At 42.5% G+C, this 20,348-nt stretch overlaps 1 protein-coding gene across 1 annotated transcript in view; it reads right to left on the bottom strand.

The window, feature by feature from the left end:
• Positions 1–701: 701 nt before the first annotated feature.
• Positions 702–20,348, bottom strand: part of LOC118363648 (glycine receptor subunit alpha-4-like) — a 37,129-nt gene continuing 17,482 nt past the window's right edge. Inside the window, exons 6-9 of the mRNA XM_052487019.1 lie at positions 15,038–15,175; positions 14,430–14,644; positions 13,418–13,567; positions 702–7,147 (exon numbers count right to left, since the gene is read on the bottom strand). Coding sequence (XP_052342979.1) covers positions 6,860–7,147; positions 13,418–13,567; positions 14,430–14,644; positions 15,038–15,175 — 791 coding nt within the window. The 3' untranslated portion in view covers positions 702–6,859. The remainder of the gene's footprint in view (positions 7,148–13,417; positions 13,568–14,429; positions 14,645–15,037; positions 15,176–20,348) is intronic.

The following is a 20,348-nucleotide window of genomic DNA, read 5'->3' as shown; positions in this document are numbered from 1 at the left end:
AGGTTTCACAGCCTCCCACTCAGAGGGTAAACTTCCATTAATATAGACATCTAGGCACAAATCACAAACAGCCTTCTCCCACCAGTGGTAGCACAGCATCCAGAGGTGTTGATTAGGAATGCCTCACCTAAGACAAAGGACAGTAAACTGAAGCTGCAAGTCTAAATTGATTTTCATTAACGGTGAAACGTCGACTCCTTTTCAAACTCATTAGTTGATAAAAACACATTCTGATTACCTATTTAAAATATGAATTCATCCTCCCATGTCAGCGATGCCCAAATTATTTTTCCATTTCTCCAAACCTCCATAGCCACTCTGGGGACTGAAAAATGAATGGTAGCTTTTATACGTTTTTGCTCAAGGATTCTGTCAGTGATGTTTCTTTGAAAAAAGTTGATGTGAGCTGTTGACATAATTTGTTTAATTTGCAAGGAGGAATAGTTGTACAATTTAACAAAATAGTGGAGTCACTTTTCTATTTTGCATTTGCCTAATGGAATTTGGCCAGCCGTCGGTGTACACAAATGGAAACTAATGGAAGACTATAACAGAAGCAATTGTCTATGATGCTGTAAATCTGTTGAGGAATTTCCTGACTATGTGTTTTGAAAGTCAGACTTGAATCTTTGGTGTATTTTATCTTCTGCCAAAAAAAGATTCAGGGACAGAGGAACAAAAGCAATCACTATTTCCTGGCAGAATATCCATTTATTCAAATGTTAGACAAAAAGAAATACTGTGCTGTGCAATCGACGAACAACTCTGTTTATGTACAGTTTATACATTTGTACATACATTATATATATATATATATATATATATATACACACACACACACTACCGTTCAAACGTATTTTGGTCACTTAGAAATGTCCTTGTTTTTGAAAGAAAAGCATTTTTTTTGTCCATTGAATTAACATCAAATGGATCAGAAATACAGTGTAGACATTGTTAATGTTGTAAATGACTATTGGTGCTGGAAACGTCCGATTTTTCATGGAATATCTACATAGGCGTACAGAGGCCCATTATCAGTTTCACAATAAAGGGCTTTGTTTCTGGCCATTTCGAGCCTGTAAATGCTGATGCTCCAGATACTCAGCTAGTCTAAAGAAGGCCAGTTTTATTTTGTATCGTTAATCAGAACAACAGTTTTCAGCTGTTCTAATATAATTGCAAAATGGTTTTCTAATGATCAATTAGCCTTTTAAAAGGATCAACTTGGATTAGCTAACACAACGTGCAATTGGAACACAGGAGTAATGGTTGCTGATAATGGGCCTCTGTACGCCTACATAGATATTCCACAAAAAAACAGCTACAATAGTCATTTACAACATTAACAATGTCTATACTGTATTCCTGATCAAGATAATGTTAGTTGAAGGACAAAACCTTTACAAAAAAAGTACTTATCTTTCAAAAACAAGGACATTTCTAAATGACGCCAAACTTTTGAACGGAGTATATATATAGTTGAAGTCGGAAGTTTACATACACCTTAGCCAAATACATCTAAACTCAGTTTTTCACAATTCCTGACATTTAATCAGAGTAAAAATTCCCTGTTTTAGGTCAGTTAGGATCACTATTTTATTTTAAGAATGTGAAATGTCAGAACAATATTAGAGAATGATTTATTCCAGCTTTAATTTCATTCATCACATTCCCAGTGGGTCTGAAGATTACATACACTCAATTAGTATTTGGTATTATTGCCTGTAAAATGTGTAACTTAGGTCAAATGTTTCGGGTAGCCTTCCACAAGCTTCCCACAATAAGTTGGGTGAATGTTGGCCCATTCCTCCTGACAGAGCTGGTGTAACTGAGTCAGGTTTGTAGGCCTCCCTGCTCGCACACACTTTTTCAGTTCTGCCCACACATTTTCTATAGGATTGAGGTCAGTGCTTTGTGATGGCCACTCCAATACCTTGACTTTGTTGTCCTTAAGACATTTTGCCACAACTTTGGAAGTATGCTTGGGGTCATTGTCCATTTGGAAGACCCATTTGCGACCAAGCTTTAACTTCCTGACTTTTTTAAAACCTTTATTTAACTAGGCAAGTCAGTCAAGAACAAATTCTTATTTTCACATAATTTCCCCCCCTCATGATGCCATCTATTTTGTGAAGTGCACCAGTCACTCCTGCAGCAAAGCACCCCCACAATATGATGCTGCCACCCCCGTGCTTCACGGTTGGGATGGTATTCTTCGGGCTTAAAATTCTCCCCCCTTTTCCTCCAGACATAAAGATAGTCATTATGGCCAAACACACTTCTATTTTTGTTTCATCAGACCAGAGGACATTTCTCCAAAAAGTATGATCTTTGTCCCCATGTTCAGTTGGAGCACTGGCTTCTTCCTTGCTGAGCGGCCTTTCAGGTTATGTTGATATATGGGCTCGTTTTACTGTGAATATAGATAATAACCTGTTTCCTCCAGCATCTTCACAAGGTCCTTTGCTGTTGTTCTGGGATTTATTTGCACTTTTCGCACCCTTTCGCACCAGAACGCGTCTCCTTCCTGAACGGTATGTAGGCTGCATGGTCCCATGGTGTTTATACTTGCGTACTATTGTTTGTGCAGATGAACGTGGACCTTCAGGCGTTTGGTAATTGCTCCCAAGGATGAACCAGACTTGTGGAGGTCTACCAATTTTTTCTGAGGTCCTGGCTGATTTCTTTTGATTTTCACATGATGTCAAGCAAAGAGGCACTGAGTTTGAAGGTAGTAGTTGAATTACATCCACAGGTACACCTCCAATTTACTCAAATTATGTCAATTAGACTATCTTCTAAAGCCATGACATCATTTTCTGGAATTTTCCAAGCTGTTTAAAGGCAGTCAATTTAGTGTATGTAAACTTATGACCCACTGAAATTGTGATACTGTGAATTATAAGTGAAGTAATCTGTCTGTAAACAATTGTTGGAAAAATGACTTGTGTCATGCACAAAGTAGATGTCCTAACCGACTTGCCAAGACTATAGTTTGTTAACCAGAAATTTGTGGAGTGGACCAAAACTATTTTTAAGACTCCAACCTAAGTGTGTGTAAACTTCCGACTTGAACTCTATATATACAGAACTTGTAATAGTTTGGACACACCTACACATTCAAGTGTTTTTCTTTGTTCTTGCAAATATCTACATTTTAGAATAATAGTGAAGACGTCAAAACTATGAAATAACACATTTGGAATCATGTTGTAACCAAGAAATAGATTTTAGATTTTTCAAAGTAGCCACCCTTTGCATTGATGACAGCTTTGCACACCTTTGGTATTCTGTCAACCAGCTTTGGAATGCCCTGGAATGGAATGATTTTCCAACAGTCTTGGAGGTATTCCCACATATGCTGAGCACTTGTTAGCTGCTTTTCCTTCACTCTGTGGTCCAACTCATCCCATATCATCTCAATTTTGTGGAGGTCGGGTGATTGTGGAGGCCAGGTCATCTGATGCAGCACTCCATCACTCTCCGTCTTGGTCAAAAAGCCCTTACACAGACTCAAAGTGTGTTGGGTCATTGTTCTGTTGAAAAACAAATGATAGTCCCACTAAGCACAAACCAGATGTGATGGCGTATCGCTGCAGAATGCTGTGTTAGTTATGCAGGTTAAGTGTGCCTTGAATTCTAAATAAATCTCAGCCAGTGTCACCAGCAATGCACCACCACACCTCCTCCTCATTGCTTCATGGTGGGAACCACACATGTGGAGATCACCCTTTCACCTATTCTGCATCTCACAAAGACACAGCGGTTTGAACCAAAAATCTCAAGTTTGGAATCATCAAACCAAAGGACAGATTTCCACCGGTCTGATGTCTATTGCTTGTGTTTCTTGTCACAAGCAAATCTCTTCTTCTTATTGTGTCCTTTAGTAGTGGTTTATTTTCAGCCATTCAACCACGAACGCCTGATTCACACAGTCTCCTTTGAACAGTTGATGTTGAGATGTCTCTGTTAGTTGAACTCTGAAGCATTTATTTGGGCTTCAATCTAAGATGCAGCTAATTGCCGATTTCTGAGGTTGGTAACTCTAAAGAACTTATCCTCTGCTGCAGACGTCCCTTTCCTGTGCCGGCAGTCATGAAAGACAGTTTCATCATAGAGCTTGATGGTTTTTGAGACTGCACTTGAAGAAACTTTCAAAGTTCTTGAAATGTTCCGTATTTTTTTTATTTTTTTTATTGAACTTTTATTGAACCAGTTAGGCAAGTTGAGAACAAGTTCTAACCATTCATGTCTTAAAGTAATGATGGATTGTCGTTTCTCTTTGCTTTTTTGTTGTTGTTCTTGCCATAATACGGACTTGTTCTTTATTCAATTCAAATTGGGCTTCTGTATTGGCTCAAACGCATTAAGAAGGAAGGACATTTCACAAATGAACTTTTAACAAGGCACACCTGTTAATTTAAATGCATTCCAGGTGACTAACTCATGAAGCTGGTTGAGAAATGCCAAGAGTGTGCATAGCTGTCATCAAGGCAAAGGGTGATTACTTTGAAGAATCTCAAATATAAAATATATTTTGTTTTGTTTAACATGATTCCATATGTGTTATTTCCTAGTTTTGATGTAGAAAATAGTAAAAATAAAGAAAAACCCTTGAATGAGTAGGTTTGTCCAAACTTTTGACGGGTACTGTATGTATATATAAACACACATGCAGTGCTTTCGGAAAGCATTCAGACCGCTTGACTTTTTCCACATTTTGTTACATTACAACCTTCTAAAATTGATTTAAAGAATTGTTTTTACCCATCACTCTACAAACAATACCCCATAATAACAAAGTGAAAACTGGTTTTTAGAATTGTACATTTATTGATAATTAAAAACAGAAATACTTTATTTACATAACTATTCAGACCATTTGCTATGAGACTCGAAATTTAGCTCAGCTGCATCCTGTTTCCACCGGTGGTAAAATCAAGTGATTAGACATGATTTGGAAAGGCACACACCTTTCTACATAAGGTCCCAAAGTTGTCAGTGCGTGTCAGAGCAAAAACCAAGCCATGAGGTCGAAGGAATTGTCTGTAGAGCTCCGAGACAGGATTGTGTCGAGGCACAGATCTGAAGACGGGTACCAAAACATTTATGCAGTATTAATGGTTCCCAAGAACAGTGGCCTCATCATTCTTAAATGGAAGAAGTTTGGAACCACCAAGACTCTTCATAGAGCTGGCCTCCCGGCGCAAACTGAGCAATCAGGTGAGAAGGGCCTTGGTCAGGGAGGTGACCAACAACCCAATGGTCACTCTGACAGCTCCAGAGTTCCTCTGTGGAGATGGGAGAATCTTCCAGAAGGACAACCATCGGGTAGTGGCCAGACGGAAGCCACATGACAGAGGCATATAGACAGGTGTGTGCCTTCACAAATCATGTCCAATCAATTTAATTTACCACAGGTGGACTCCAATTAAGTTGTAGAATCAGCGGAAACAGGATGCAGTTGTGCTCAAGATTCTCGGGTCTGATGAAACCAAGATTGAACTCTTTGGCCTGAATGCCAAGCGTCACGTCTGGAGGAAACCTTGCACCATTCCTACAGTGAAGCATGGTGGTGGCAGCATCATGCTGTGAGGATGTTTTTCAGCGGCAAGGATTGGGAGACTAGTCAGGATCGAGGCAAAGATGAACTGAGGAAAGTACAGAGAGATCCTTGATGAAAACCAGGACCTCAGACTGGGCAAAGGTTCCCACTCCAACAGGACAACAACCCGAAGCACACAGCCAAGACAATGCAGGAGTGGCTTCGGGACAAGTTTCTGAATGTCCTTGTGTGGCTCAGCCAGAGCCTGGACTTGAACCCGATCGAACATCTCTGGCGAGTCCTGAAAATAGCTGTGCAGTGACACTCCCCATCCAACCTGATAGAGCTTGAGAGGATCTGCAGAGAAGAATGGGAGAAACTCCACAAAAACAGGTGTGTCAAGCTTGTAGCGTCATACCAAGAAGACTCGAGGCTGTAATTGCTGCCATAGGTGCTTCAACAAAGTAAAGGGTCTGAATACTTATGTAAATATTTTTTTTTCCATTGTTTTGTTTTTTATTTAAAAAAAAAGTTTTTGTAAAAATCTGTTTTTGGTTTGTCATTATATGGTATTGTGTGTAGATTGATTAGGGGAAAAACGATTTAATACATTTTAGAATAAGGCTGTAAAGTAACAAAACGAGGAAAAACTCAAGGTGTCTGAATGCTTTCCGAATGCACTGTATATAATATTTTGTCATATGTAGTTAAAACAACATATCATCATCACCTCATTTAAATCCAGAAATATCAAAGACCCCAATCCCTCCCTCACATCCATTTGTTTGGCATTGTAAAGTTGTAAAAAAAAAGCATTTTTTCCTTCTTTTTTTTTTTTACATTCATTCAAAGATGCGTTGATTGGTAAAATTCAAGTCAGTAGTATCCATCCAGCCATGACTAATATTCCCTTGTGGTATCTGCCTTGAGCCATAGTTCAGAGTTCAGGCAGAAGTTCAAAGACTAGCATTATTATGTTTCTGCTGTAATCCAGTCAAAACAAGATGACTAAGATAAAAGAGAATGCAATAACAAATAGCACTCTAACACCAGTTTAAATTCACATCTTCACTTTCTTTTCATACACACTTTCTCTCTCTCTCTCTCTCTCTCTCTCTCTCTCTCTCTCTCTCTGAAATCCTGAAGACGCACCTGAGCACAGAGTTTTTAGCATCAATGGCAACTGTTGCGAAGCATATGCCCCTGAAACACTTTTAATGTATATCTGATAGGCAGTTTTGGTTGAAAAAAAAACAATGAAAAAAAAGTAGCATGTAACAATTAAAGGTCGTTGGGAATAGAGCAAAGAGCGTATTACAAATTTGCGTGGATGTCCTCATGTCGCAGCACTTTGTAGGTAATCCAGTAGAAAATGTTGAAGAAGAGGAAGCTCAGAGGGAAGACTGCACGGGATATCGTGTCGATGCGCTTGGCCCGGTCCACAAAGCGCTTGCGGACCGCCTCTCCATTATACATGGTGGACACTGGTGGGGCGAAGATTGTGGCCCCTTCCACCGCCGTTCCGTCCTTGGTCTGCAGGCAGTGACCCAGTCCGTAGCCACGGAAGTAAAACCCACGGCTGTCTCTCACCAGTTCCTCTTCCTGGGGAATGAAGCAAAAAGAAAGCACAAATTGGCTCTTCACTGTCAACTGGCATTAACTCATATTTCTTCCCAGTGGGTAATTCTCAGATGCAGGCAAAAGGGCAACAGGGTGAGGGCATTACTTACTCAACTTAAAATGAAAAACACCAAGCATGTCTGGACTTAAAGTGCAACTGCCCCTAAAAACAACTTCTCATTTAGAAAACAGCCTGTGTGGCATCGATATGAGTCATAATCATGTATTCTACTGTCAAAGTTTACTACAAAGTTTAATTTTGGTTATAAAGTCAGTCTCATCCAAAACTGAGTTTTGTGAGAAATCACAACCTAAGTGAAGTTTGATTTTTTTCAATCCTGCCCACATGCCAACAGCTTGGCAGCTGCATGCGACCCAATCGTATTGCCGTGGTCAATTTGCATTGACTTTGGATATCCCTGTGGGGCTTGTTAGGGACCGTTGTTAAATTACACAATGTAATTCGTAAAAAAAAAAAAACATTTTAGCAGATGCTCTTATCCAGAGCGACTTACAGTTAGTGCATTCATCTTAAGATCTTAATTAAGCTATGTGAGTCAACCACATATTACAGTCATAGAAAGAACAGTTTTGACTGGGCTGAGCGGGAGCTGACCTCCCGTAGGATTAGGATGCCCAACAGACCAGAGGTGGCACCTGGGCAAGCACCTGGGCAAGCATCATGGTCTTGTAGTGGATGCGAGCTTCGACTGGAAGTCAGTGGAGTGTGCGGAGGAGCGGGGTGGCATGAGAGAACTTGGGAAGGTTGAACACCAGGTTGGCTGCTGCGTTCTGGATAAATTCCAGGGCACAAGCGGGGAGGGCACAAGATGGGGCACAAGATGGCACAAGCGGGGAGTCCAGCCAACAGAGCCAGCTGCAGTAGTCCAGACGGGAGATGACAAGTGCCTGGATTAGGAGGTGTGCCGTTTCCTGTGTGAGGAAACGTTTTACTCCACTGATATTGTAGATCATGAACCTGGGTTGTCCACCTTGATGGAGAGGTCTTGGAGTGGACAGGCCTTACCCGGAAGGAAGTGCAGCTTTGTCTTGTTGAGGGTTAAGCTACATGGGACAATACGTTAAAATTGTCTCCACATCTCAATGACTTAAAAACCTCAAACCAACTATAAATAGTAGAAATGAATATACAAATATTGAAACCATTTCATGAGAAAACTAAAAGGTGTACAATATGTCTCATTTACATTGTGTAATTTATTGACGGTTCCTAACTAGCCCCGGAGATAGGCTATCCAAAGTCCAACCAATTTTGCCAGCCTGGTGAAGCGAATTGGCAAAATCATTTGTCTAACTCTTCCCACCTGCGAAAACACAAGAGACATCCACATCAAACCACACCCTGAAACCAACACCTAATTCAATTAAATCATTGCCACTAGCGTTTCTTAACGATACTTAATGATACTGGAGAGGAACAGTATCATTAAAGCGAAAGGGCCATTTTAATTACCAAAGTAAAAAAATGTACCTCCATTTCTCTTTGTAGGCTAAGGACACAGACTTAAAAAAAATCTAAACTTCTGAAATAATAGACCTATCAAGGTGCCGGAGTGAAAAGTCAGGGTCCCGACAAAAACTCACAATGGGCATTACCAATGATGGATGGCGGGGCACTCTTTCCATGCAGAGTGAGATACCATGTTCCCTATCTTTGTGGAGAATATTAATAGACATGTAGCTTAATGTTGACAGTCCTCTCACACCTTGAAAGATGCGCTTTGGCAGGGAAAGGTGGGATGTGGGATCTAAATTGGGTTATTAGTAGTCAGTGTTAAGGCAGTGAGTGAATTGACCCTCCCGGGTGTCTTTCTCCCTGACCCTTGGCAGGTATTTTTTTGTGTTACAGCCTGAATTGAACATTTATTAAATTTGGATTTTGTTTTGTCACTGGCCTATACACAATACCTCATAATATCAAAATGGAATGATGTTTTTCTAAATGTTCGCAAATTAATTCAAAATTAAAAGCTGAAATGTCTTTGGTCAAAAAGTATTCAACTGATTTGTTATGGCACGCCTACATGAGTAAACATTTGCTTAACAAGTCACATAATAGTATTTAACATTATTTTTAATAACTACCTCACAAACAATTGTCTATAAGGTCCCTCAGGCGAGCAGTGTATTTCAAACACAGATTCAACCACAAAGACCAGGGAGGTTTTCCAATGCATCACAAATAAGGGCACCTATTAGTAGATGGATAAAAAAAATAAAAAAACAGACATTGAATATCCCTTTTGACTATGGTGAAGTTATTAATTACACTTTTGATGGTTTATCATTAAACCCAGTAAAATCCAGTACAACACATTACAGAATACCACTCTCCATATTTTCAAGCACAGTGGTGGCTGCATCATTTCATGGGTATGCTTGTAATCGTTAAGGACTGGGTAGTTTTTCAGGGTAAAAAATAAATGGAGTGGAGTGAAGCACAGGGAAAATCCTAGAGGAAAACCTGGTTCAGTCTGCTTTCCACCAGACACTGGGAGATTAATTCACCTATCAGCAGGACAATAACACAAGGCCAAATCTACACTGGAGTTGCTTACCAAGAAGAAAGTGAATGTTCCTGACTGTCCGAGTTACAGTTTTGACCTAAATCTACTTGGAAATCAATGGCAAGACCTGAAAATGGTTGTCTAGCAATGATCAACAACCGTTTTTTCCTACAGGGGTATGAATACTTATTTAAATGAGATATTTCAGTATTTTATTTTCAGTGAATTTGATCAAATTTGTTTTCACTATGTCATTGGGTGAGAATGTATTTTTTTTAATCAATTTTGAATTCAGGCTGTAACACAACAATATGTGGAATATGTCAAGGGTTACGGATACTTTCTGAAGGCACATTTTTTACTCAATAAAAAAGATCTCCAAGTACTAAGCGATCAGTACATGCCAACACCCTCAGAGCAGAGGATGTCCTGTGTCATGTCTTTGTGCTTTCTTGAGAAGACAGCGAAGGTGAACCCCCCCGAAGAGTACCCACCTGGAGCCGATGACACAGAATTACATCAGGCTTTAATTTAACGTTTATAATTAGGATGGCGTAAAGGGCAGGAGCAGACCAGGGGGGTGAGAAAGGTCAAAAGGGGCTTGTTTCAGTGCAAAACTTGCACTTGGTGGGGCAGAGGTAGAACATATTCGCTTTGGGGATCAGATGTGGTGGAAGACATTCGGTTTTGGGGGTCAACAGATTCAGTTTGAGTGGACAGAGGTGATGGAACATTCACTTTGGGGTCAAAGGTGATACAGGGGTCAGTTTTACCCTGGCATAGGCCCTGCAGTGCTGATTCAGGTTTCCGTGGTAGCTGGTGCTGATGGTGTTGTTGCCAGGCAGGTCGTTCACTTTCCTCTCTGACTCTACACTCGGCGGTTGATTGGACAAGGCCATGTCCTCCGCAGAGAAAGGAGCAATACATAGATTGGAAAAATGTCATTTGAAACCATGCTATTCTCTCTTTTAATACCAATCAGAAATGAGCTGCACATTGGATTGTGTACCTTTTTTTCTCAGCTTTTGTCTATAATACAAGGGTCCTGAAAGAATGATGTGCTCAGGTGCTGCAACATTTAATTCCTAAGAAATGCTAATCTAATAATTTTGCTGAGTGCAGGAAATGCTATCTGCTTCATTCCAAATTAAGCAAAAGTACATTACTTTCTTTGAGCCAAAAATAGACAAAAGATGTGAACATACAGTAACAGTCAAAAGTTTGGACACACCTACTCATTCAAGGGTTTTTCTTTATTTGTACCATTTTCTACATTGCAGAATAATAGTGAAGACATTAAAAGGATGAAATAACACATGGAATATTTGTATTTGAGATTCTTCAAAGTAGCCACCCTTTGCCTTGATAACAGCTTTGGTGATTGTGGAGGCCAGGTCATCTGATGCAGCATTCCACAGCCTGGAGGTGTGTTTTGGGTCACTGTCCTGTTGAAAATTAAATGATAGTCCCACTAAGCGCAAACCAGATGTGATGGCGTATCACTGCAGAATTCTGTGGTAGGCATGATGATTAAGTATGACTTGAATTGTAAATAAATCACTGACAGTGTCACCAGCAAAGCACACCCACACCATCACACCTCCTCCTCCGTGATTCACGGTTGGAACCAAACATGCGGAGATCATCCGTTGACCTACTCTCACAAAGACACAGAGGTTGGAACCAAAAATCTTACATTTGGACTCATCAGACCAAAGGACAAATTTCACCCGGTCTAATGTCCATTGCTTGCGTTTCTTGGCCGAAACAAGTCTCTTCTTCTTATTGGTGTCTATTATCAGTGGTTTCTTTGGAGCAATTCAACTATGAAGGCCTGATTCACCCAGTCTCCTCTGAACAGTTGATGTTGAGATGTGTCTGTTACTTGAACTCTGTGAAGCATTTATTTGGGCTGCACTCTGAGGTGCAGTTAAATCTAATGAATTTATCCTCTGCAGCAGAGGTAACTCTGAGTCTTCCTAACCTGTGGCGGTCCTCATGAGAGCCAGTTTCATCATATCGCTTGATGGTTTTTGCCACTGCACTTGAAGAAACTTTGAAAGTTCTTGAAATGTTCCGCATTGACTGACCTTCATGTCTTAAAGTAACGATAGACGTTTCTCTTTCCTTATTTGAGCTGTTCTTGCCATAATATAGACTTGGTCTTTTACCAAATAGAGCTATATTCTGTATACCACCCATACCCTGTCACAACACAATTGACTGGCTCAAACACATTAAGATGGTAAGAAATTCCACAAATTAACTTTTAACAAGGCGCACCTGTTAATTGAAATGCATTCAAGATGACTACCTCATGAAGCTGGTTGAGAGAATGCCAATAATGTGCAAAGCTGTCATCAAGGCAAAGGGTATCAACTTTGAAGAATCTAAAATATAAAATATAAAACACATTTTTGGAAATACATGATTCCATATGTGTTATTTCATAGTTTTGATGTCTTCACTATTATTCTACAATGTAGAAAATAGTCAAAATAAAGGAAAAATCCTTGAATGAGTAGGTGTGTCCAACCTTTTGCTGCTACTGTAAAATATATCAAACATGGTGGTATGGAACTAAACGGAAAACAAGCTATGCAATTTAGCCTTTAAAATCAGTGAAGCACTCAAGGAAAACGTTAAAAGTACGATTCATCAACAAACGGCTTTAACCGAGGGAATTACTGTGGCTCAGGAAAATGTCCTTGAGGAACTAAAGTAAGTTGGCTTTGCAAACACTGCAACTCATTTTCTTATACAGTAGATGTAAAGTAGCTTTATTTCCTTCATGACGTAAGCTGTAGTGTATTCAGTACACGTACACGGGAGCTTGGGTGTCAGGGTCTGACTGCCCTCGGTTGTTTTTCAACGCCATGCTGAAGACCATGGAGGTACAGTAGGTACTGATTAACCCTGGTCGGTCAGTGATGGTAGCTAGGTGTGCTCCATCAGCCCAAGGCCATGCTTCAATACCACCCTAGATGGATAACTCAGAAGCCAAATGTCTTGATGGGAGTAATTGCCCTACTGATGTGGAGTTACTTCTTGCTCTCATGGAAAATCATTTTCGCTCCTTTTATTGTATTCGAGTCCAGTAGACAGCCCACTAAATCTGTGAGACTTGTCTGCCCTGGACAGTGGGAGCTTTAATAATCTAGGAAAACAGCCCACCCATTTTGGACCACCGTTTAATGCGTTTTTTCAGACTCTGTTGTCTCTGCTCTTGAGAGTGAATTTTCTGTTTCGCTAAAGGGTCTCCCTTCTTGTAATTTGTGCTCAGTAGCATTTACCGCTCTCCATTCTCTACAAGTGGCTACATGGTGGATTGGTTATTTTGGCTGGATAGTAATACTTCAGATCAGCAATATTTTACTCCTCCTAAGCTCTTATTCAGCCATAAAACTCCCTATTTTACTCTCCCAGAGTTCCAGTGATGCGAGGCTGGAGGACAGGTTTAGCCTGTGTTACAGACCAGGTTAATGGTGTGACGAGGGGAGCAGGGAGCACATGGACATCTGTGCAGGTCAGTCCTCACCGTGGAAATGAGCTGAGCCTGAAATGAGCTGTATCTTCCTCATGTAAAGTGACGGCCAGCTGTAGTGTGTTGCTGTTGTCAGTCTCTGAATATACAGCAGCGCTCAATAACAAGGTCTGTAAGTCAGTGTGGTAGAAAGTGACAGGTGTGTTTGTCCAGTGTATGTGTCTGGCGATTTACACTCACTATTCTCTGCCGCCGCCGCTTCTTCCTCAGCCTGATAAACTCCTTGTGTTGCCGCGAGACAAAGTTGACTGCTGCATACTCGAGCAGCGCAGCGAACACGAACAGCAAGCACACGGCCATCCAGATGTCAATGGCCTTCACGTAGGACACCTGGCGGAGAGAGGCACACAAGGTAACTGGGTTATCAATAGTGAATCAATGGAGGCGTTGGTGGGCGTATTTAAAGGGGAAATGGCATACTGACACTGCCCTAAACATGCAGACTACATTTTAGTCATTTAGCAGACGCTCTTATCCAGAGAGACTTATAACAGTGAGTGCATACATTTTTAAATACTTTTTTCATACTTGTCCTCTGTGGGAATCGAACTCACAACCCTGGAGCTGCTCTACCAACTGAGCAACACAGGACTAGTGAGACTAATGAGCCTTGTCTTCAGAATGGCCCAAAATTGTAACGGGAGAAAATAAGATGCGGGCAGATGCATCAGATTCACATAGACTCATACATCAGCCAGGGAATGTCAACTCTGCTCTGTTCATGAACACGTTAACGTCAAAACATGTCAAACTCAGGTTTGAAATTCCAGTTGAGTTCACTCCATAGTAATATTTTGCCAGCTACCTGTCTAGACATGGCCTAACTACTGTATCTAAATTGGATATTCCAGTCCAACAAACCTAGAGGCCTAGCATTGCAGATGCTAGAAGTAATTGGTATGAACTGGACCATTAACATTGCATTCCGTTGATCTGGCAGGTGACAATAACCAGGTGCCAGCCCATTAAAGTGACATCTGAAATAGCCAATCAGGATTGGGAGAGGAGTCATATGATTAAAATTGAAACCATTTGAAACATTCTGATACATATGCTACCAGTTTCTACAAGCTTTGCGTTGACAGTGACCCTTCATGTGAATAGTGTTTCCACGCCTTGCAAAATTAGCACTGATAGCACTTACTAGACTCGCTATCCATCATCCTCCTGGTAGAGCGTTATCTATGCTCACCTTGGGTAAAGAGGCCCGGGACCCAGAGCTCTGGGTGGTCATGGTGAGCACGGTGGTGATGCCCAGGCCCACTCTAGCCGGGGCAGCATCCATGTTGATCCAGAAGGAGACCCAGGACAGGATGACGATGAGCAGGCTGGGGATGTACATCTGGATCAGGTAGTAGCCCATCTGTCTCTCCAGGTGGAACTTAACCTCGATGCAGGTGAATTTACCTGCCACCATAACCGATAGAATTGGCAAATACTTAAGTCAGTCTTTTGGCAAATTCTGTAGAATTTACGTGTTTTTTGTGTGTAGGTTGGAAAAGTTGCCACTGGTCCATGGAGTTCAGATCATATGTTGAGAAGGAAGTTGCTGCTACTCCATTGAGCACTTAATTAGCTTTTTTCTCATGTACATTAATCAATGTTTCTGCAGCATCTAGCACTTTTAATCATTCTGCAGAAAGCGCCAGCTCTCTCAACAAATTATGCTCTGAACTATTTTCTTAAACATCAATTAAACACAATCCCCAACCCCCAAAGCTCCATTCTGCCATTTATGTTCCTTTCAGAAAAACAATCTTAACAATGTGCTCTTCCACTGAAGTTCCACCAAGGTCCCACCTGTGTTGTAGTGCTTGGTACAGTAGCCCAGATCCTGCTCATCTTTCAGCACGAACTGAGGGAGTGTCAGATCATCAGCCACCTGCACCGGGTTCTCTGCCAACCACTCGAAGATCAGATCATTCATGGTATACCCAACTACAGAGAGAGAAAGAGATAAGATTAGGGTGGGAGAGACACGGGAGGGAGGGTGAAAGAGAAAGAGAGCGAGAGAGTGGGGGAGAGAAGATGAGAAACTGAGAGAGAGAGGTCCAAAGGGAAACATATGGAGAAAGGTATAGAGTTGAGAAAGGGAGAGACAGGGAGTGCTGGAGAGAGAAAGACAGGTGTAAAGGGAGAGAGGGTGAGAGATGGCGAGGGAGAGAGGGAGTGATGGGGTGTAAACAGGGTGACATCCCTCAGTCCAGTTGCCATTCCCATCTCCCTCCCCGCCTGTTTGTCATGATAAAGGTAAGCCAAAGTGGCAGACCAGTGGCTTGAAGATCAAACATGAAGGGTGAATGTGAGATGCATGCCTCAACAGCAGCAGGAGCTGATGGCTTAATGGATGCAGGGTTGCCCTTGCATTCACTTACACGTGTTTGTGCCACCAAAGACCCGCAAACCCTGTCAGCTGTGTAAGCAAACATACATCACAGTAGACCAAGCAGCCATATGTGACTACTGAAGACTAGACTGTAATTGCTTTGAGCACACACATACAGTGGGGAGAACAAGTATTTGATACACTGCCAATTTTGCAGGTTTCCCTACTTACAAAGCATGTAGAGGTCTGTAATTCTTATCATAGGTACACTTCAACGCTGAGAGATGGAATCTAAAAATCAACAAAAATCCAGAAAATCACATTGTATGATTTTTAAGTAATTAATTAGCATTTTATTGCATGACATAAGTATTTGATCACCTACCAACCAGTAAGAATTCCGGCTCTCACAGACCTGTTAGCTTTTCTTTAAGAAGCCCTCCTGTTCTCCACTCATTACATGTATTAACTGCACCTGTTTGAACTCTTTACCTGTATAAAAGACACCTGTCCACACACTCAATCAAACAGACTCCAACCTCTTCACAATGGCCAAGACCAGAGAGCTGTGTAAGGACATCAGGGATAAAATTGTAGACCTGCACAAGGCTGGGATGGGCTACAGGACAATAGGCAAGCAGCTTGGTGAGAAGGCAACAACTGTTGCCGCAATTATTAGAAAATAGAAGAAGTTCAAGATGACGGTCAATCACCCTCTGTCTGGGGCTCCATGCAAGATCTCACCTCGTGGGGCATCAATGATCATGAGGAAGGTGAGGGATCATCCCAGAACTACACGGCAGGACCTGGTCAATGAACTGAATAGAGCTGGGACCACAGTCTCAAAGAAAACCATTAGTAACACACTACGCCGTCATGGATTAAAATACTGCAGTGCACGCAAGGCCCCCCTGCTCAAGCCAGCGCATGTCCAGGCCCGTCTGAAGTCTGACAATGACCATCTGGATGATCCAGAGGAGGAATGGGAGAAGGTCATGTGGTCTGATGAGACAAAAATAGAGCTTTTTGGTCTGAACACTGTTTGGAGGAAGAAGAAGGATGAGTACAACCCCAAGAACACCATCCCAACCGTGAAGCATGGAGGTGGAAACATCACTCTTTGGGGATGCTTTTCTGCAAAGGGGACAGTACGAATGCACTGTATTGAGGGGAGGATGGATGGGGCCATGTATCGCGAGATCTTGGCCAACAACCTCCTTCCCTCAGTAAGAGCATTGAAGATGGGTCGTGGCTGGGTCTTCCAGCATGACAACGTCCCGAAACACACAGCCAGGGCAACTAAGGAGTGGCTCCGTAAGAAGCATCTCAAGGTCCTGGAGTGGCCTTGCCAGTCTCCAGACCTGAACCCAGCAGAAAATCTTTGGAGGAAGCTGAAAGTTTGTATTGTCAGGAACCTGAATGATCTGGAGAAGGTCTGTATAGAGGAGTGGGTCAAAATCCCTGCTGCAGTGTGTGCAAACCTGGTCAAGAACTACAGGAAACGTATGATCTCTGTAATTGCAAAGGTTTCTGTACCAAATATTAAGTTATGCTTTTCTGATGTATCAAATACTTATGTCACACAATAAATGCTAATTAATTACTTAAAAATCATACAATGTGATTTTCTGTATTTACTGCATGTGGTTCTGAATATAAACCGAAACACCCCCACCTCTAGCATTTCCGTCAATTCTGTAGATGTTATAACCATGTATTGCTACCACTGTATCATCAAAGGTGAGTTTGAGAGAATGTGAGAATGTCATCTGTTACTAGCAAATTATTGTTTGATGAACCTTGTCTCTTAAACTACGTATGTTAACGTGGGTTATTTTAACACTTTTCTGGGATGCTTTCATTGCTCTACTGGGAAGCGTAGCAGAAGTAGACATGCTCATGTTATTTATGTTAGTGCAGAGTGAGCTGCACATAGTGGACTTCCCACGAGGGCACATCGCCTCAGTGCTAACTCTCACAATTTTGGGAAGACACAGATGCAGACAGTGTCGAAGTAACAAAAGTTTATTACAAGAACAGGGGCAGGCACAATGACAGGTTAAGGGCAGGCAGAGGTCAATAAACCAGATCTGGAAACAGGAGACAAAGGTCTGTGAGACATGGGTTGGATTTTAGACACATGACAGTGGGATGTAAACGAAGGGTATGGGGCAACAGAAGACGAACAGCAGAGGGGCTAATGACCTTGGAGATGGGGAAAGGGCCAATAAACCATAGGGAAAGTTTGCGGGACCCAACCCAGAGTGGCAGATCGTGGGTGGACAGCCATACCTTCTGCCCGAGACGATACCGGGGTGCCAGGGTCCGCTTGTCGTTGATACCTGGAGGTGGTCTTGAAAAGGGCCGACGGGCTCTCTTTCATGTATGATGACAGGGGCGGACAAACATCTGGACAGAAGTTATGCTGACCTCTTCCTCTTGCTCAGGGAAGAGCTGGGGCTTATAACCCAGGGAACACTCAAAGGGCGAGAGTCCCCTAACAGGGGGGCTGGGTGGGGGGCTGAGTGGGGATGCCTAGCTCGGATGCTAGGGTAGCGTCCATAAAGCTCTTATCGGCCCCAGAGTCGATGAGCACCTGGAGAGATTGACTGGTTTCCCCATAGCAAAATGACATGAAAAGGGGTGCGAGTAAGGGGAGATGACTCTCCATCGAAGCATTCCAGGGGAGGTAAGCGGAGTTCCCAGGAAACCGGGGTGGCTGGGGAGCCGATGCTGCTACCAGCCAGGTTACTGAGGAGCTGGGAGGTTACCATCGTGGTAGGCTGCCTAACAGCCTGCGGATTTGCTCCAGCAATGTGTTCAGCACTCGGTCAGGGCGTTCTGCCAAGGTCTGGAACTCTTCCATAAGACCATTAAGCAACTCCTTGTGCCTTCCGATGGTGGCTCCTTGGGAGGAGATGGCGTCGCGGAGCTGGTCCGAGTCTGCTGGGTCAGTCATGGCCAGTTTGTACTCTCACATTTTAAGGAAGACCGAGATGCAGACAGTGTCAAAAGTAACAAAGGTTTATTATTAGAACAGTGGCAGGCAAAACGATAGGCCAAGAGCAGGTAGAGGTCAGTAATCCAGATCAGAGTCAAAATGTACAGAACGGCAGGCAGTCTCAGGTTCAGGGCAGGCAGAGGTCAATAATCCAGGTTGGTGTGACAGGGCAGGTAGGCACAGGGTCAGGGAAGGTAGAATGGTCAAAACTGGAAAAACTAGAAAACAGGAACTAAAGAAAAAGACAGGAGCAAGGGGGAAAACACTGGTAGGCTTGAAGGACAAAATGAACTGGCAACAGACAAACAGAGTCACATGTATAAATACACTGGGGATAATGGGGAAGATCACAACTTGCAGACTTGTTTACGTGCTGCTGTGCATTTTGTTGCTAACCTTACTTTGCTACCTGACAACTTTACGGTTTTACTTTTTAATTATCATTTATATTTCTAGTTTTTCCCTCTCAACTTTTTTTTCATTCAACTTTTTCACTCCGGACGCTTTATCTGGACGTGGTTCGTCAAGACCTCCACCATCCGAAGCTAAGTAGTAACATTAACACGATGCCTTCTAATTGCAGTCGCTGTACTCATAATATACAGGAGAACAATTGCCTTACGGCGAGGATAGCTGTGCTACAAGCCCAGCTTCAGATGCAATCATTAGGCAAGGGTAATTTCAGTGTAGGAAAGGATGAAACAGCGTCTGTGCCACCAGTAAGTACAGATAGTAGTATAAACCCCCTCACACAGTCCCCGTGGCCGTTAAACCTTCTCATGGCTTCCGGAGGGAAATTCTGTAGGAATGCTCAACCGGTGTCGTTCATTCAGCCGACAGAAACTTTTAACAGGTTCTCCCCATTAAGCAGCGAGTCAGATTCTGAGGCCGAGCCTTCTCTGGTCTCTACTCCCCCCATTACGGGGTCTGAGATGCCGAAGCCTCCCACGATTGGCTCTGACAAATTGAAAACCCTAGTCATTGGCGACTCCATTACCATTACCAGTATTAGACTTAAAACTAATCATCCAGTGATCATACACTGTTTACAAGAGGGCAGGGCTATCGACTTTAAGGCTAATCTGAAGATGGTGCTGGCTAAAGCTAAAACTGGTGAGTGTCGAGAGTATAGGGATATTGTTATCCACGTCGGCATCAACAATGTTAGGATGAAACAGTCAGAGGACTCCAAGCGCAACATAGCTTCAGAGTGTAAATCAGCTAGAAAGATGTGTTGGCATCAAGTAATTGTCTCTGGCCGCCTCCCAGTTAGGGGGAGTGATGAGCTCTACAGCAGTCTCACAACTCAATCGCTGGTTGAAAACTGTTTTCTGCCCCTCCCAAAAGATAGAATTTGTAGATAATTGGCCCTCTTTCTGGGACTCACCCACAAACGGGACCAAGGAGTGTTGAGGAGTGACGGATTCCATCCTAGCTGGAGGGGTGCTCTCATCTTATCTATGAATATAGATAGGGATCTAACTCCCCTAGCTCCACAATGAGATAGGGTGCAGGCCAGGCAGCAGGGTTAGCCAGCCTGCCAGCTTAGTGGAGCCTGACACTAGCACAGTCAGTGTAGTCAGCTCAGCTATCCCCATTGAGACCGTGTCTGTGCCTCGACCTAGGTTGGGCAAAACTAAACATGGCGGTGTTTCCCTTAGCAATCTCACTGGAATAAAGACCTCCTCCATTCCTGCCATTATTGAAAGAGATTGTGATACCTCACATCTCAAAATAGGGCTACTTAAATTAAGTTCCTCAGTTAGGCGATTAGCTGATTTTTG

This window comes from Oncorhynchus keta, chromosome 30 (genome assembly GCF_023373465.1).
Source record: "Oncorhynchus keta strain PuntledgeMale-10-30-2019 chromosome 30, Oket_V2, whole genome shotgun sequence".
NCBI classification, from domain to species: Eukaryota; Metazoa; Chordata; class Actinopteri; order Salmoniformes; family Salmonidae; genus Oncorhynchus; species Oncorhynchus keta.
The sequence above is the reverse complement of the archived record's forward strand: the minus strand, read 5'-3'. Positions and strand labels throughout refer to the sequence as shown.